This window comes from Phalaenopsis equestris, unplaced genomic scaffold, assembly GCF_001263595.1.
Source record: "Phalaenopsis equestris unplaced genomic scaffold, ASM126359v1 Scaffold000840, whole genome shotgun sequence".
Taxonomy (NCBI): domain Eukaryota; kingdom Viridiplantae; phylum Streptophyta; class Magnoliopsida; order Asparagales; family Orchidaceae; genus Phalaenopsis; species Phalaenopsis equestris.
Window position 1 is genome coordinate 2,987,473 of NW_018165280.1, and position 19,799 is coordinate 3,007,271.

The 19,799-nt window shown below is 33.3% G+C and overlaps 1 protein-coding gene and 1 long non-coding RNA gene across 2 annotated transcripts; one reads left to right on the forward strand and one right to left on the reverse strand.

Annotated features, from left to right (window-relative positions):
* The first annotated feature begins 1,703 nt into the window (after window positions 1–1,703).
* On the forward strand, window positions 1,704–18,096 carry LOC110031569 (cytochrome P450 734A1-like). The gene is made up of 5 exons (XM_020734818.1): window positions 1,704–1,946; window positions 2,238–2,379; window positions 3,937–4,454; window positions 7,995–8,239; window positions 17,574–18,096. The coding sequence occupies exons 1-5, from the start codon at window positions 1,704–1,706 to the stop codon at window positions 18,031–18,033; spliced, it is 1,608 nt and encodes a 535-aa protein (XP_020590477.1). The 3' UTR covers window positions 18,034–18,096.
* LOC110031763 lies at window positions 9,465–16,263 on the reverse strand. Its single transcript, XR_002294769.1, has 2 exons — window positions 16,070–16,263; window positions 9,465–9,635 (listed from the first exon to the last, which is right to left on the reverse strand). It is a non-coding gene; the product is annotated as an uncharacterized LOC110031763 (long non-coding RNA).
* Window positions 18,097–19,799: the final 1,703 nt, after the last annotated feature.

Consider the following 19,799-nt stretch of genomic DNA (forward strand, 5'->3'; position numbering starts at 1 on the left):
TATATAGATTTCGTACTTTGCAAAATTTAAATAACTGATTAGACTAATTTTTTTAATTAGTCGGATATTAATCACGTGGTTAATCAGCATCTGATCGCAATCTATAGAATTTATGCGGCCAATTTAACCCATCAACTGTTAATTATTTACATACAGACCACCCAGTTCTTACATATTTATATTTTATACACGTAAAACTTGTCTTTACATTTCTACCCGCACACAAAAGATATTATTATTTTAACTTTTAACAATGAAATTTAGGTGTTAGATATGTAAATACATAGGAATTGAGACGTAAGTATGTAAATCTCCTTAATATTAACTAATAGTTTAGAACATTATGTATTTTGGTTTTATCTAAGAATGTATTTAAATATTAATTTGTAACATTACTTTAAAAAAATTATTTATAAAATAAACTATATTATGCCATATTTTGGTTTTAAGAACCTATTTGAATCGAATATCATTAGTTCTTATATAATGTGACTCGTGATTCCGTTTTTAATTACAATGTGTCAAAAAATTATTATTAACTAACTATTTATAATCATTCAAATAAGTTCTACACTGCAAACAAAATTAATGATAATATGATTTTAATATGTATGTCATCAATGCGTCAAAACGAACTCGAGAAAATTTTTAACCGACAAAAAAAAGCACGATCAAAGATGGTCTACCGCAAGAAAATTAGGAACCACATAAAGAGAAGACCAAAGGATTTCGTTAGCTAAATGTCATAGACTAACTTACTTCAAGTCACCCGTGCGGTTTTAGCGTTCTCCTTTAACACTAAATCAGTCTAATCCTCACAATGCTTAGACTTGTGAGCACAAAATACTATGAAGAGCAGCGAGAAGTTTTGGAGAAAGGAACACTTCACTAAGAAAGAACAATCATAACACTTGAAAGCTTGGATGCTTCTTAGGTGATTTCAAATGAGGGGAGGGGCCCTTATTTATAGCCCTCTTCAAGCCCAAGGGAACATTCTAAAATACATTAGATTATTCGAGTTTTTAGAGAGTTCTACACTCCTCTCTTATGTACAGACATAGTCCTAGAACTTTCTAGGTTACTCTTGAATTATCCTTGGAGCTTTTCCTTCTAACATTCTCTAGAATGTGATAGAGACTTCTAGAATTTCTTGGATTGCACTCATCCATCCGCCCTTTTCTAGAATCTTTCATCCTATGATTTTCTTGCCAACTTGTTAAATATGGAGGAGGTGACACTCTCCCCCACTTAAACTCACAATGCCCTCATTGTGGTTTCTTCTTGACACCGTAAATTACTTGTCTGCCCATAGTAACACTCGGACCAGCAGCCTTCGTATGTTTTCAGATTTAGCAGGCTTAGTTGTATTTTTCTCCCTTTTTAGTGGTAGTTCTTTGGGGTGCTAGCACCTCTTACCTTGGTATGACTTCTTGGATTTTTTTGTCTTCGTTGGAGTTAGGAAAAATAGCCAAACAACCCTCCTTACCCTGTGGAATGTCTACCCCGAGTTGGAAGACCAATAGCAATTTGGCTTCGTGCTTGTTAGTCTTTATTTGGTACTAGACAAGCTTGGTTTCCCTCCATAATGCACATGTTATTCGCAAAGGGCATTGGGAAGGCTCTTACTTGATCTAAGAAGTTAATCCCTAGAACCACAATCCATCAGAATAACAAAGAAGTCTAAGATACATGACCACGTTTCAATGTTGGTCTTCACTCCTCCGACTAACCCATGGATTGGCTTTATTGTTGAGTTGACTACATTGATGGAGTCTCCCCCTTTAGTCATTTGCAAACCCAGCCTCTTTACTTCCTCAACGGAGATGAAGTTATGGGAAGCACCCGTGTCCAGCATTGCTCTTGTAGTCATCCTGTCTATTAACATCTCTACAAAGAGTAACCCTTCGCTTGGGGTTTTGCTGGAGCTTGCATCCCATTCATCAGTTGTATAGCCTCCACCTGAGCTGTCATATCACTTACCTCTTCCTCTTGATGGCTTGCGAGAAGAGAATTTAGAGCATTCTTCAAAGGCAATCCCTTGCCCAATGAGGTCCTCCACCAAGGAAGCGGTTGTTATGCGGTTTCATTTTGTTATTAGACTTTCCCTTGTCTCTTGCTTTGGATGGGGTTGATTCGCAACGACTCTTCTCCTTATGTTGATCATTGTCTTCCCTCTCTTTTATGTATGTACTCTTCTTATCCTTTGACTTTGTGGACTCTCTTGAGTAATCAACTAGGCTTTCGGCGACCGCGATGACAGTGGCAAGATCTTGCACTCCGCGTCTCCTAAGCTCAGTCTTTGCCCATTATTGAAGTCCATCCATGAAATTGAATGGAGCATCCTTATTAGACATGTTGGGGATTTCAAGAAACATGCTAGTAAACTTCCTAATATATTCCCGAATCAAACCCTCTTAATTGAGCCTTTGCAACCGGGCTCTAACTTAGATACCACCCAATTCTTATATATTTATATTTTATACAATTAAACTTGCTTTTACATTTCTACCCGCTCACAAAAGATATCATCATTCTAACTTTTAGCATAGGCATTTTCACAAATTGATTAAATTTAGTTATATTTTTAAAATTATGACAAAAATAACATTTTTAAGAACGTATGTGAATCGAATATTATTAGTTCTTATATAATGTGCCTAGTGATTCCGTTACTTAAAAATTTTAATTACAAAATGTCAAAAAATTATTATTAAATAATTATTTGTAATCATACAAATGAGTTCCACACTGCGAACGAATAATGATAATATAATTTTAATATGCATGCCGTCAATGCCTCAACACGAATCTCGAGAAAATTCAACGGACTAAAAAATAAAAGTACAATAAAAAATGGTCCAGTCCGAGAAGATTAGGAATCACATGTAGAGAAGACTAAAGGATTTAGTTTACGAGCTCCAGCTACCCTTGGAGCAAGATTCGGAGTCGACCAAATGAAGGTTCCCCAGGTCAAAGATCAAGGCCCAACGAAATGCGAGAAGGAACCAGTCCAACTCTCGTCCAAATATAACAATTAACTTCGCATGAGTGTGCAAGACTCTCCAAGGTGCCTAAGGTTATCGTCTCTAATTAAACACCAGTTGAACAATCCAGCTAGATGTCTTGTCAAAATGATAGATTGTTTGTCAGATTACGATGATTCATCCTTTGCATAGCACCCTAGTTTCATCCAAACAACATGAGTTTCTCATCCACAGATTAACAGTCGATAGTCAAGCCAAAACAACATATCGGTTGACTCAAGCCGACCGACCAAAGTTCAAACAACCAAGACCACCAAAGCCGACCAGCTGCCCCAACTCAACAGAATTGGTCGAACGGGCATTGACGACCTAAGGATTACAAATCTTATCTACCAAACCATAGCCTCATTTATTTTTTATACCTAAAATACCTTATAATATTTCCATAAAAAGGAGGGGCAAGTCTATAAATATTGGGTCATTTTTACAGTATTGGGTTAACCATTCGTTCTTCAAAAAGTCAGTTCTTTACTGCGTTCAACTCAAAATTTTAACTTTAATAAATATTTAAAAAAATCCAAATTTTAAGCCATCCCCTTCATGTGTCAAACCAACAAAGAACAAAATTCACATTCCCCATAAAATGTATAATTAATTTCTAATTGAAATGAATCAAAAATAATTATAAATACAATAATCAAATAGTGTGATATAATTATTTCATTTAAATTATTAATTGTTTTAATAACTAATGCTTTTATTAGAGTTAAATTTTTCATAATAATTAGACAAAGATAAAGTGGGTCGAGGTTAGTTTTTTGTCGGATGGATACGAAACGCACTGCAAACAATTACATTTTTCTTTTTTATTTAATTTTGCAAACAAAAATTACAAAAATATGATTGCAAAAAGCTCACCACCAAACATTACAATATAAAACAATATCATAAGTTCAACTTCCTTCAACCAAACCAAGCCATGCACCCTATCCTCCTCCTCCCTCCCATCACCACCACCTTCCTCCTCCTCCTCCTCCTCCCCTATGGATCCCTCGCCGGACCCAACTCCACTTCCGTCGCCAAGGCATCACCGGCCCGCCTTACCGTCCCTTCATCGGCAACGCCGGCGACATCCGCAAGCTCGCGGCGGCCGCTCTGTCCCAACCGATGCCGAAACTCTGCCACGATATATTGTGGCGAGTTGACCCGCGTTACGCGCTATGGTCGGCAGCACACGGCAAGACCTTCCTGTTCTGGTTCGGGACTCGGCCGCGGCTGGCTTTCGCAGAGCCGGAGATGGTGAAGGAGGTGCTGTTGAATACAGGTGGGGGAGGAGGAGAGTTTGAGAGGATGCAGGAGACTCCTATTGTGAAGTATTTGCTTGGGGATGGCTTGTTTAGGTTGAGGGGACCGAAGTGGGCAAAGCATAGGAGGATTATTAGCCCCGCTTTCAACATGGAGCGTGTTAAGGTATGTTATGTACATCTTATATATCTTATGTGCATGCATACATATATGATACATTTTTTTGAAAATATTGATTTTCTATATTTAATAATTGGAACATCACTTTTTTTTACACCATACATATTTATGTACACATACATATATACATACATACATATATATATATATACATACAATGGTTATGTGTTATAAGGCCTCAATCTTAAACATATATTCTACGTTTATTGTCCTAGAGTGTTATATAAACATATCAGAAGCGTGGTAAGGAATAGCAAAATAATAATATTGCATGTAAGACAGAGCATATGTAGTGAAGTGTCGTAAATAATAAAACAACAACAAAGCATTAATCCCATTACGTGGGGTCGCCTACATGAATCTTTTTTCTCCATTGCGTCCTATTTAGTGTCATATTTCATTTAGTTCTAAAAAAATAAATAACATTTTTTTATACAATAAGCCCAAGTCTTCCTAGGTCTACCTCTGCCTTTATTAACATAAGTTGAAATTAAAACATCTACTCTCCCAATCGGATCATCAGATGGTTGACGATTAATGTGACAAAACCATCTAAGACGACTTTCTCTAATTTTGTCTGTCATAAGAGCTACACCAACTCTATCACAAATATATTCATTTCGCATTTTGTCTCTAAGTATAAAGCCACTCATCCACCTAATCATTCTCATCTCGGCAACACATAGCTTAGTATTATGCTTCTCTTTTAAAGGCCAACATTCAGAGCCATAGAACATTGCATGTCTCTCCACCATCTTATAAAATTTTCCTTTCAGTCTAAGCGATACTTTTCTATCACACAAAAGGCCCGAAGCATTCCTCCACTTCCACCAACCATCTTGAATTCTACTATTAACATCCCCATCTATATCAACATCGCTTTGAACAACACACCCGAGATATCTAAATTGTTCACACCTTTTAATAATTTGATCACCCAAAGTTACACTTCTGTCACTAGAGCTACTACTACTAAAATTACATTCCATATATTCAGTTTTAGTTCTACTCCAATGTAGACCTCCATAAATATAATAATTGTGAGGTATGTATTTAATTGCCTCACCAAAAAAAAAAATTAAAAACTTCTAGGTTTGATTCCGAAAACATTTTTCATAGGTCTATATGCCAACTAGATGAGCGATTTTTCTGTCCGGAGTCCGGACAACGGACGCGAGGTCGCGATGCAACGATACAGCAGAGGCCCGATCCTCTCCGTGGCATCGCGACTGCTGTGCTATAAGCATATTTTGTTGTCAAAAATCTACAATTTAATAAATAAAAATTCCATCCCATATGATCTCATTTTAGCATTAATACACACAGTCATCGACCATTGCTGGTGTCTAGTAATTAACTAATACTGCTTCAATTCAGATCTAAATGAAGAATCAATCAATATAATTAATGATCATATGGGCTGCATTGGAATGATTAATTATAATTAATAAACATCATTAGTGCATTAAACTTATGCTTCCTACAGGTTGAAGAAAAGGGGACTGAATTAATGGCTGATGCTTAGGCAGCAATTGTTTAAAAAATAGTAATTAAATAAACTTAATGTTGATCTAGTATTATTAATTATGACATTACAAATAAGCACTGAGCGCATTTTGCAGATAATTAATAAAATATAAGGAGTTGGTCGGGTTTAATTGTTTTAATTTACACGTCACGTGAAAATGAAGTATGAGCGGCCGCCATAGAAAATTGCTCTCATTTCATTCAAATGTTAGATTAGACCGAGGATGCATGCCTTTTTAATTACTCAAATAAGCCACTAATTATGTATGTATTAAGGATAATAGAAGATTAGATTAGTGAGTAGAGAGAGAGAGAGAGAGAGACTTTGATTTGATTTGATCTGATCGAGATCTTAGGAAAGCCTAAAGTTTGATTCTCTTGTTTTCATCTGAGCTTAAGTAGAGCTAAAAATTAATGAACTTTAATCTAATTTCAAAGCTTTCTAAACAATTTTTAATTAGTCTTAAATTTCTGGCTGCCTAATTATATTTATGAACTATGATGAACATGTTAATAAGGGCGGAACCGCCATTATCTCTTCATGTGTGTAAAATCATTGAATGTCTTTTATTTTGGAATCTTAGAATACTCTTTTAGTAATAAGAAAACATGCATAATTTGTTTTAGCCTATCTAAAATAATAATGTGGAGTGCCAAAATAATGCCCGACTATTTATATCTTTAAGTTTATAGAATTGCCAACATATTTCAAAATTGAACATTAATAATTTTCTTTAAAATATTAGATTAAAAGTTAAATTTATATGAAATAGTAAAAATGGGGCCCCACACGTGCGCGACTTATTTCAAGAATCATACGTACCAAATGTTCAAAAGAGTCCAATTGCCTTGTTCCCAAATAAAGGAAATTGTCCAAACTTCCTCCTTTAATATAGACTCCCTTAATTCCACTAATAAAATAAAGGGGCTTCTTTACTCTTTTAAAGTAGATTAAGATTTTCAAAGCTTGTTTATTAACCACTAGTTCATATCTATACTAGGAAGTTTCCTTCGTCTATCTCATACCAAGCATTTAAATTCAGTAAACTTAATTAGAGCCAACCAAAAAAAAAACTAATTCCTACAAATATGTAACGTCATTTAAAAGGACTGATTTTTTTAATATTTTTTTTTTTCTATTCTCAGGTCTTATACAATCAATCAACATACTCAAATGAATAAGTTTACAATATCTAAAAATTATTGGGGATGTAGAAAATAACTTTTTATCCACTTCAAATCTTAATCATTCAAATACAAAACAACAAAGCCTTAATCCCACTAAATGGGGTCGGCTACATAAACCATTTTTCTCCATTGTCGTATTTAGTGACATATTTTCATTTAATTCTACTAAATTAAGATAATTTTTTATACAATATGCCCAAGCCTTCCTAGGTCTACCTCTGTCTTCTTAAAACATCTACTCTTCTAATCAAATCATTAGATGGTCGATATTTAATGTGACCAAACCATCTAAGATGACTCTAATTTTGTCCGTCACTGGAGCTACATCACTGGAGCTACACCTACACCAACCCTATCACGGATATATTCATTTCACATTTTGTCTCAAAGTGTAAAGCCATTCATCCACCTAATCATTCTAATCCCCGCAACACTTAACTTAGTATTATGCTTCTCTTTTAAAGGCCATCATTCAACGCCATAGAGCATTGCATGTCTCACCACCATCATATAAAATTTTCCTCTCAATCGAAGCATTACTTTTCTATCACACAATAAGCCCAAAGCATTCCTCCACTTCAACCAACCAACTTGAATTCTACTATTAACATCCCCATCTATAACACCATCGCTTTGAACAATACGCCCGAGATACCTAAATTGATCACACCTTTTATTAAATCTCAATCATTCAAATATATTTTAAAAAATGATCTAAAATACATATAAATAAAGTTTTCCTAAGAAAAAAAAAAGGAAAAATCTTCATACACAATTCAATCCAGTGATGATATATATTATATGTAACAGGAGTGGGTACCAGTAATGGTAGAGAGCACAATGAGGATGGTGAAGAAATGGGATAAAGAGAACGAAGGAAAGACAACATTTGAAATAGAAGTACACAAAGAGCTTCACAACTTCACAGCAGAAGTCATCTCCAGGGTTGCGTTTGGTAGCAGCTATGATGAGGGAAAGCGCATTTTTCAGCTCCAGGAAGAGCAAATGATTAATGTTTCTCATGCTATACGCCAAGTTTATATTCCTGGTTTCAGGTAATAAACATATTATACTTATCCTTCATTCATTATCATGCAATTTATCTACTATAAGTTTGATGATAAAATTTACATATATATACCACTAAATTCTTATGTATTTACATATCTAACACCTAAAGTCTGATATTTACACTTATAACACTCATGCAAAATAATGTAGAAAACAAAATCACAAGACAAACAACAATTAAACACGGTGTGATTTACGTAGTTCGGCGAAAACCATATCCACGTGGAGCGGTTATTTCACTATAAACGGGTGGGGAGAAAGAAACGATGGTGGAAATAAAGTTAGAACTACACACTAAAATCAGTCATAATCTTTAATATAAATAAGAGCATCATGACACTAATAAAAATGGGAAATGACCAATTTAGCTCTTATTCAAATAAAAAATCTAATAAAACAATTCTCACTTCATCTCTCACTTCCAGATAGATTGCCAAATGAGTTTTAACACAAAAAGTTAGTTGCTTATGTAAACCCTATGTATTTACATGTCTAACACCAAATGAGTTTTAACACTAAATTCCGATGTATCTACATGTCTAACACCAAAACTTCAATTTTTACATACATGCCAATTTACCAATGAATGAAAAGGTGTTATCTCACTTCTTAAAAGTTAAAAATAGTGATCTTTTTTGTGTGATATGAAGCAATGAGTGGTATAAACATAAAAGGCAAAGTTTAGGTGTAGATATGTAAATACGTAGAAATTGTGTGGTGTCTCTATGTGTAAAGCAACATTTACTTGATTCGTAATGATGCAATTTATCTACAGACATGCATACAATCTAAGGTCAGTTAACGGGCAGATTTATAATTTAAAAAAAAAGCTGGGGGCACTATAAGTTCAGTCACATAAAATATAATGACCTAAATAACAGCCTGGAAATATAATATTGATAATTGTCTCATAGTTTTTTACAATTTGTGCAATAACACTAATTGAGCTCCAAATCTTTATGCATCAGTTTTTATGATTCTTTTATCCTTAATCATGAAATAAAGAGGGGTGAAGGAGTGACTCAATTCTTACCTGATGGGATAAGTGGGCTAAAAGATAACTGGGGCAGATTTAAAATAACAATAATAATTGGGGCCACAATAAGTTCAATGACATGGAATATAAAACTTGTATAAAAAGATAAAAATAAAAAAATAAAATGACGTCACTAACAGCTGGCACTATGACATTGATAAATTGAAAATATCTTCACAAAACAAATCTCATGGAGTTATTTAAACTCTCAACTCTTTATATATCAGTTGTAATTTTTTTAATTCTCAATCATGACATAAAGAGGGATGAAGATCTCACGTGAAAAAAAATAGTTAAATGGGCTAGACTCACTGTGGCGGTGAATGACTCCATGCTGGATCCGCCTACAATAACACATATATGTTACAACAAAATAAATTGCTGAAAATGATTTTCAGCAACAAAACATATCTGTAATCTCGTAACTTCTATTTCGAACAATATTTTCTTGGAATTTTATAAACATACCAAACAATTCTTATGAATTTACATATCTAACACCTAAAGTCTGCTGATATTTACTGATATTTACACTTTAACACTTGTGCAAAATAATGTAGAAAACAAAATCACACAGCAAACAACAATTAAACACGGTGTGATTTACGTAGTTCGGCGCAAATCCATATCCACGTGGAGGGGTTATTTCACTATAAACGGGTGTGGAGAAAGAAAAGGTGGAAATAAAGTTACAACTACACAATAAAATCAGCCATAATCTTTAATATAAATAAGAGCATCGTGACACTAATAAAAATGGAAAATGACCAATTTAGTGCTTATACTAATAAAACATCTAATAAAACAATTCCCACTTCATCTCTCACTTCCAGATAGATTGTCAAATGAGTTTTAACACAAAAAGTTAGTTGCCTATGTAACCTGACATAAGAATCTTTATGTCAAGAATTATATGAGTTTCACCCAACTCCACTAGATATATTTGGACAATTTCTTCTTCATCGTATCAACCCCGATCTAATTGACAGATGCAAACGTGTCATCAACATATCGAAGCAAGTGGATGCACTCACCAATGACCAACTTTTTAAATTATACACAATGGTTGTAATTGTTCATTGTGTACTCTTGTCTCATCATGAATTGTTCAAAATTTTTATAACAGTGTCGTGGTGACTACTTCAACCCATATAAAAATTTTATTCAGTCTGCGAATCAAATTTATTTAGGCTTCATATCCAGACGGCTATAACATATATATCTTTTCTTATAATTCCCTATGTAGTAACATAGTATTCACATCAAGCTACTCCAAAATTAGAATGTATTGTGCTAAAAGTATTAAAGGAATGCGGATTGAGAAATGCTTGACTACTTGGAAGAACATCAGGCTATAATCAATCCCTTTGCGCAAAACTTTTATCACTAACATTTTCTTGTACCGCACACCAGCTTCATGAGATCATTTATTCTTTGTATGCACTCATTTGCACCCAATAACTTTTTTTCCCAGAGGAAATTTCACAAACTTCCAGGTAGCATTCTTTCAAAGAAACTTCATCTTTTCATCCATTGCCACTATCCAAAACTCATCCGAGTTCTCCTCAACTACCTTATAGTAACAATGAGCATTAGCATTTGTGGCCTAAAGTGCAAATGCTATGTGATCCCTTAACCAAGCTAATTTTGGGACATTGCATTTGATCCTACTCCTAGCAATAGATTCGTGAACAAAGACCCATCTTTAACATCATACATCTCCTCCTGAACACTATCAATAGGTACCTTCGAAGTTGTACCTAAATCAAATACCAAAATAGGAATGGACTAACTCTGTGGAACATATGAAGCAACATCAAACTTCAACTTCTATTGCATATTTGTGGTCCCAAAAGAACTCTTCACCTGCTTCGAAACTTGAGGCTTCAACAAGTTTGCCTCGTCAAATTTAACAACTCTGCTAATGAAAGTATTCATTTTTGTCTGATCATAACATTTGAAGGTCTTGACTCCACATTTGAAACAAATGAAGATCATCTTCATTGCTCATGATTTCAATTTATCATTTTGCGCGTGATAGTAAGATGGACACTCAAACACCCCAATGTACTTATAATCTCTAGCAAAATGCTCCAACCACAGCTCTTTTGAGAACTTATTTTCAATAGCTACAGAAGATAGGCGACTCACCAAATGATAAGCATAATTTATGACCTTGGCCCAATAAAGTATCCAACCCAGCATTGGACAACATACAACAAACTTTCTCCCCTTAAGTTCGGTTCATTCTCAGTCACCCGTTCTGCTACAATGTCTCTCGAACAGTGAAGTGAGATGCTCTATTAAGCTCTATGACATACTTACAAGAAAGCATCTCATGTGTGTTCATCCCAATTGTCTGATCTAATATACTGGATCTTTTTAATAGTCTGAATCTCAATCCACTTCTTCAAATCATGAAAATTTTCAACACTTCGCTCTTGCGCTTCATAGTGTACACCTAAACATATCTTGAATAATTATCGATAAAAGAGACAAAGTATCTTTGTTTGTCGAGTGATGTCATCTTCATCGGGTCCCAAACATCTTTGTGAACATACTATAAAATATTTTTAGTACTGTGGATGAAAGTACCAAATGATACTTGTTTTTTTACCAAACACATAATGTTCACATAAATCGGGCTTGCAAGTGCTCGCTCATTTGATCAATTCTTGTCTCACCAAAGTCTTAAATGAAACCTCTCATCATGTGTTAGTTGTATGTGGCACAATGTAATGGTGTCAAAAGGATCACCAACAATAGTAGACGATACAATCACTGTACTAACAGTGCTCTGCGACATATCCTCAGAACTATTGCCTTAAAAACTATCATGTAGCTTTTGGCTTCCAAAGCCCCAACTGACAATAAATTATTTATGATATCTAGAACATATATATTATCAGTGAGCTCCCTCACAGTACCATCATGCATCCTACTCTCTACACCAATAGTACGATACGTTTGATCGTTGCCCATAATCACTACACCGTTATCAGGCTTCTTGTACGTACAAAACTACTCTCGATGAAGACAAGTGCGATAAATAGCACCTGTGCCCAAAATTCAGTATGAATCATTTATACACAAACTGTGAAAAACTGCAGATAACGATACATCTGAATCTATCTCATCACACCTCTCCACAATAAGATTGTCTTTCGCCTTAGAGGAAACTCTTTTTCCCTTCTTCAACTTTGGATAAACTTTCTTTCAATTGTCAATCTCTGAATAGAAAGAGCGCAATTTTTTTTCAATATTGCGCCCACGAGATTTGTCCCGTTCTTGATAATTATAGTCGTTGTCACCCTTTTTTGCTTAATTCTCCTTCTTCTCAGATCTGTCGTGTTGGAGTATAAGTGTCTGAGTCGGCTCCGTCTTTGCAGACTTATTGTCTTCTCATGGTTCAACATTGCCATAATTTAAGACTTTATTCTCATGAATGAGTGTCATCATGAAGTTTTTTTACTCACCTGGGAACAAAAAAAAAAGTGTTGTCTTCATCTTCAATCTTATCATCTAGATTTAACATATCTGTCAAAAAATTTGTAAAATCATTCAAGTGATCATCAATACTAACATCACGTCTCGTTTGAAATTTGTAAAGTCTACACGTCATAAGAGGATGATTCTCCACACTTTTCAAGAGATATTTGTTCTCTAGCATCCTCAATACTTTTCATGCAGAAAACTTCATCACCACTTCGTATTTGATCTCCTAAGATCAACAATTTTGGATCAATTCACAAGCAATAGGGTTGTCAATTTAGCTCGTTGTTTGCGAACAACCCGTGTTCGACTCGTTGCTCGTGTTCGGCTCGTTCGTTAGGCCTAACGAGATGAACACGAACAAATTTTTAAGCTCGAAATATAAACGAACCAAACACAAACAAAAATTTGTTCTCTCGTGTTCGATTCGAATTGGTGAGAATACACACACATAATAAATATTCATAAAATTAAATATTATAAATTATAATTAATTAATTTTTATACAAACAATTGTTTTAGAAAATTTATTATCTTAATTTTATTTTAGAAATTAATTATTATACTAATTTTATATTATAACGAGTCAATTTCGAGTCGAACACGAACATGAATAAATTTTTCGAGCTAAACACGAACACACTATTTACGAGTCATTGAAACACAAGCTAATTCCAAACGCGAGTCAATTTCAAAAGAGCCGAACACGAGCCAATCCTGAGCTCGCTCAGGCTCGACTTGTTTACATCCCTAATAAGCATTATGATTCATCTTCAACTAATATCTTTCTGAAAGTTCTTCAGGACGTTCATCGATATCAAGAACTTTCTTCATATTCAAAGAGCACAACGCATTCATCATCTCGCATCGTCACATACCAAAATTTCCTTTGCCATCAGATCTCATCTTATCGCTCTTAACGGAATATATAACCAACCGATGAATTAACGTCCTTTTCACCGCCATGGTAGATGTTGGGGTATTTGACGACATGATATTATTCATAGCTCAACCATATCTCGTAACCCAAATAGCTCTGATCTCTTTGCCTTGCATCTGCGAATTTGCTAGAATAGTCGCACGTCTCCGAAACTGCACTGATCCAACTCCGAATTCGCGTCGATCTGGCTCTGATATAAATTGTTATGCAAGCTCGTCATGTGAAATTTTGGGACCCACCACAACAGGATGTAAAATAAATAAATTAAAGCAGGCGACCCGGCCCGTCCGAAACCCGACTCCAGCCCAAGAAGTGAAAAAGTGACTTTTTGTTCGTATAGATAATCCCGCCAAAAGTCTTATGTCTCACTTTATGCCGCCGCCAGTCCAAAACAAGCGGATTCTGTCGAGCTGGTGCGTTCTATTCCTCCGAAGATGAAAAAATATTAATCATGGAATCATTAAATAATGTCGAGAAGCTTAAATCATAGGTGATTTTGCTTAGTTGAGGGGTTTATTTTACTGTTGCATTGCTTTGTTATGTTGGTTCTAATTGTTTTGTTAGTGTGTTGTTATTTTTTGTGTTATACTGGAGTTTAGGTTTGTTATTTTAGTTTAGGTTTGAGGATTAGTATAGTGCTAGAGTTGTGTTTTTTTGGTTTGTTTTATTTATGGTTTTGTGTTGTATGATTGTCGTATTATTGTTGTATTATTGAGGTGTTATGTGGTGTTATAGTTTAGTTTTCTAGTGTTATAGTGGTGTTATTGTTAGGGCTTAGGGTGTAGTGTTATCGTTTAAAGTATATGGATTGTTTTGTCCTAGTGGTTTTATTGTGGTGTTATTTTGATATTATTGTTGTATTATTATCATGTTATTGGGATGTTATGTGATGCTTAGGTATAGTTTTTCTAGTGTTATAGTGATGTTATTGTTATGGTTTAGGGTTTAGGGATTGTATTGTTTTAATAATGTTATCTTTGTATTATTGTTGTATTATTCTCGTGTTATTTAAGTGTTATGTGATGTTATAGTTTAGTTTTTTCTAGTGTTATAGTGGTGTTATTGTCAGGGCTTAGGATGTAGTGTTATCGTTTAGAGTTTATGGATTGCATTGTCCTAGTAGTGTTATTGTTGAATTATTTAGGTATTTTTATCGTGTTACTGTCGTGTTATTAACGTGTTATATGATGTTATTGTTTAGTTTTTTCTAGCGTTACAGTGGTGTTATTGTTTAGGGATTGTATTATTGTGGTGGTGTTAGTGTTATGGTGATGTTAATTGTATTCTTTTTGTAGTGTTATTTTGTCGTTATTGTTTGCATTATATCTATCTGACCATCTTTAAATTAGGGTGGTGATGTGCACTGCAATGATCCAATCGTAGAAACGTTTCTTCGCACTGTTGTGCAAAATGATCAAAAAGCATATGAAAGCTACTGTGCCTATACACATCACGTAGATTTTTCTGTTAGGAAGAATTATAGCAGCTATTGACCACTAGAAGAAGATTAAAACTAAAGATTTTATTTGCGGAAAGGCTGGTCACAAGAAGAAATCAAGTCTGACAGATACTGTGAATTTCAGAAAAACAGACACGAGGACTGGATGTCAATTAATGGTTAGATATGTCATCGATGTAGAAGGAAATTGGACCGTAAAAAAATTCATTGAAAGTCATAACCTCGTTGATTGTTTTGTTGGTCTTGAAAATATTATGAAATCATGGTGCCGAAATGAGAAGAATGAAAATATCAAAAACGTCAATCGCTCATTACGCCCGTGGTAAAGGCAACCCATTTTTTAGGCAAGCTGTCACCTTTTATTCGAGAAAGCTTTACTCCATGTTCCAGCAACGGTTATTAGATGGGCTTTGTGGACTGGCATTTGAATGCTTTCCAGAGAGTGACTTAGAATATATTGTAAAAATTTGGATAACCAAGGAGCAAACAAGCATTGGACTGTGAAACTTGAAAAAGTCAATTCCGAGCTCACTTGTAGTTGCAAGAAGTTTGAAATGATAGGAATATTAGGCATTTGATTTGATACAAGTGAAATACTAACACAACCAATTGTGCCTTCTAGTGATTTAAGTACATCAGAGTGAAGTTTGACTGAGGAAAACTCATTTGCATCATATGACCTTTTGAAGAACACTAATTAATTCATATTGTATAATGATCCTCAAGAGCCCAAACTCCTTGAGGTATAGCATCTTTTGGAACAATCATGTTTATTAGTTTTTTAATAACATGAAGGAATAAGAATTAAAGTCCATGTTATGTGAAAGTCATAACAATTTAGAGAATGAGACATTCTAGAAGATCATCTAGGAGCAGGAAATAAATACCAGTTAGCAAGCACAAGTGGCAAGTAAATCTGCATGCCATAATAGCGGATTTGGCTCAAGAAGTGATTATAGATGTTTTCTTTCCTGAAGAAATTCAAATATGAATATTTCAATAATAGAATTTAAATCATCAAAAAAAAGATTCCAAAAAGCGCTGTAGCCAACTAGGATTTGAATTGTGCCAAGGTAGCCAACCAGGAGAGTAATGCATACAAACTTCAACACCTAAGGTATGTAAAGAACATTTTGGGTTCAAAAAATGAATGATTCAATTCAATCTTGTGTACATGCTTTGAGCGCAATGCAAGAAGAGCAAATATTAATTTTCAGGCAAGGCTTGCCAATTTTTTTCCTCAGCGATTTTTTTTCAGGGTCTAAATTTTTTAAATGATTTGCTATTGGTTTACAATTGTGAATTTGTGATTGATTTTAATAAAATCAGTTGTAGCAAATCTTTTGTTGAGTCTATAGTGCATTGGTTGGCTGTGAATTACATGTTTTGGGATTTGAATTGTATGTGTTGAAGGCACATGGAGTAAAGATTAATGTTTATAATTGTAAACATAAGGCATAAAAAGCACTTTTTTTGCTTCATAAAAACAATAATTTCTCTTCATCTTTGTGTGTCCTTCGACCGAAAAGCAATGAGGCCAAAAATTTTCCCTATTTGATGATTTTTTTCCATGTTCTATTTTCTTTTAAATAATTTGTTACAAGCTTTTGCAAAAGTGATTGATATTAGCTAAATCTGTTACAGTTGAATTTCCTTTTGTAGAGTGAATATTAATCAAATTATGGTTTTTGTTGTTTCAATTTCACATTGAACATCCATTAAATTATCATTTTCCGTGACTTTGGTGCACTTTCTTGATTGCATTAAATGTTGTGATTTGATTGGCAGGCTTTTAAACTATGAATTTCTAAACCGAAGTGCATCATCTAGTTGTGTCAAAAACTCTAAATCCTAAAATATCATGCATTATTAAGTATAATGCATCTTCTGCTACTTATCAAAATTATTTAAATCTGTTTTTATTATGGTATCATGAATAGGTGATATTCTTCATCATTTCTCTAATATAATTATTTTTACTCTACTTATTTTAACAGGCATTCATCTTAGTGCCTTAATTTCTCACAATTAAAATATACTATAAATAATTTTTTGGTTAATGGGTGTCTATCCATAAATATATTAGGCCAATCTACAATTCATGATATTACACTCCTCTTAATAAGTTGTGTCAAAGTTGATGGCTAGGTTGGGATCACGTAATTCATGTATTAGGCTCAACTTTGGACCCTTATTGAACTTCCAGAACTTTTACTTTCAAATTTCTAAATTCTAACACATTGAATTATTGTATTCAAGAATTATAAAAAAGTAAAAGAAGGCCCTAATTTTTTAGTATGAACCATTTGGCTCTAACCTTCCATAGATAATTGAGAATATAAACATTCTTTCACTGACTTCATCTTCATTTATGCTGTTTTCTGTATGCAGATTCCTACCTACGGAGTCAAACAAAAGAATGTGGAGAATAGATAAGGAGATACAAGAATTGTTAAAGAAACTTGTTCAATCAAACCGAGATACTGATAAAAACTCAAGATATTTGCTTAATCGTATGATATCTGCTAAAAAGCATCAAAAACGAGAAGAGAGGATTGAGACACAAGAAATCATAGAGGAATGCAAAGCATTCTATTTTGCTGGAAAAGAAACAGGGGCTAACTTCTTAACATGGGTACTAATATTGCTAGCATTATATCCAGATTGGCAGCAGAAAGTGCGAGAAGAGGTCCTTAAAATTTGTGGTCAGCAAAATGTTCCTGAGGCCGAGGACTTGGGCAAACTTAATCTTGTGAGTTCTCAGTTTTTTATTTTGATATTTAAAATTTTATATTTTAAAATTTATATTCAGAGCTTGAATCACATTTGTTTGAAATATTTGCAAGTATAATGTAGAAATCAATAGATCAAGACTAATGTAAATGACAATTATGGTTCCTACATAATACAACCACTGTAGACAATGTAAAGGAAAGTCCCAACCTTCAAAAAAAAAAAAAAGTTTGAAGTAATGGCCAGTGTTGATTTTGATCATGAGATCATTGGAGCAGTTGGGAGAGAAAAAACTTGTGTAACAAAGATTGCAAAAAAAGGACAATTATATTAACGCGATATCCATTAATATAGATATTAATTTACAAAATTGCCAAAAAAAGGACAATTATATCAACTTGATATCCATTAATATAAATATTAATTTACAAAATTAATTAATGCTTATAAAATATGGCTAGAAATAGGTATAATTAATAGCATGAATGTAAATATTCATTGATTATGAATGAAAATATTTTTGTCTTCTAAGGGTGAATCTAATTGAGCAAATCAGTCAACAATAAGTACAACCCTCTATAGGAGGGCAGCCAACTTGCGTATCAAACATTGTTGGTCATGGCATCAGAGCTACATGTCTTAAGTTCTCATCTCTCATCAAGGTTCGTGAGGATCTTGTCACGACCAAGCCCGGTGCTTGGAACTAACCAAAGGGGTACCGACGTTCAGACTTTGGGAAATAAATTTTTCATATTTATTCTCTATAACTAACATTAACAAATGAAAAATCTACTAATTTAATTAAATTAAAACAGTATAATTAAATTTATCTCATTACAGATCATTTGCATCTTCTATAAACATTATCTCTTCTATTGCTCAACTTTTAATAAACTAATTCACCTGAAAAGTTAATTTAAAACAAGTGTGAGCTAACCAAAGCCAGCGAATACTTACATTCCTAAACAACAATAATACAAGAGAAAAGAAAGCAACATGCATGTTAATTAAGTTTTTAATAAATCAATATATACAATTGATATTTTAAGAATATGATACAATTCAATGAATCTTACTATATCAATAGCATATTTATATCATGATATGTCTGTACAACCGTTACAAAAGCACCGTCTAAAATTGTATCAATTAAGATACTTCAATATCAATATCATTTTTTTATTTACGTGCACAAATATCTCAAGAATCCCCGCTAGTACCACAAATGGGTGACTTCATCATATTCAATCATGCACATACAAGCAGTCAATATATTCATATCATTTATGTGGTCATCTCATTCAATATATATATATATATATATATAAAACTATTACTTGATGAGAAGTAGCTACAAACATATATGATTAACTATGTGACCAATAAATAAATAAAAATATCAATTAAAATAAAATTTGTGCAAGTATCATTAACTGCAAAATAGTTACGAAGAAACAAAATATGACTATAGATTATAAGTACGAGTGCTCGCTTTACTTTCAGACATTTCTTGTTTGCACTTCACTTGTATTACTTCTTTTAAATTATAAACTATAAAGTATAAATTATTCAATTATCAACTTAATTATTTTTTTAATTTAATTATTAATTATTATTGTATTTTATTATTTTAAATAAGATTTCAATATTTAAACTTTAAGTTTAATTATGATAATCAATAATAATATTAATATTATTAATTTATACAAAATATTATTAATTTATAAAGAATATTAACATTTCTTTAGTGTCGACATCCTTTCTTCAATCAAGAAGTGAAAAGTATATAGTTTGAATCAAATGCACTTTTAACATTTAAATACTAACTTATAATACAAATATATATATATATATATATATATATTATATAAAAAATAATAATAT

What these genes read in the sequence shown, in the direction of transcription:
- LOC110031569 (XM_020734818.1), top strand. Translation starts at nt 1,704, where the DNA reads ATGTTGGTCTTCACTCCTCCGACTAACCCATGGATTGGCTTTATTGTT. An exon ending in GGATTTCAAGAAACATGCTA is followed by an intron (nt 2,380 to 3,936) that starts GTAAACTTCCTA and finishes CAATATCATAAG; the next exon opens with TTCAACTTCCTTCAACCAAA. An exon ending in GTTTATATTCCTGGTTTCAG is followed by an intron (nt 8,240 to 17,573) that starts GTAATAAACATA and finishes TTCTGTATGCAG; the next exon opens with ATTCCTACCTACGGAGTCAA.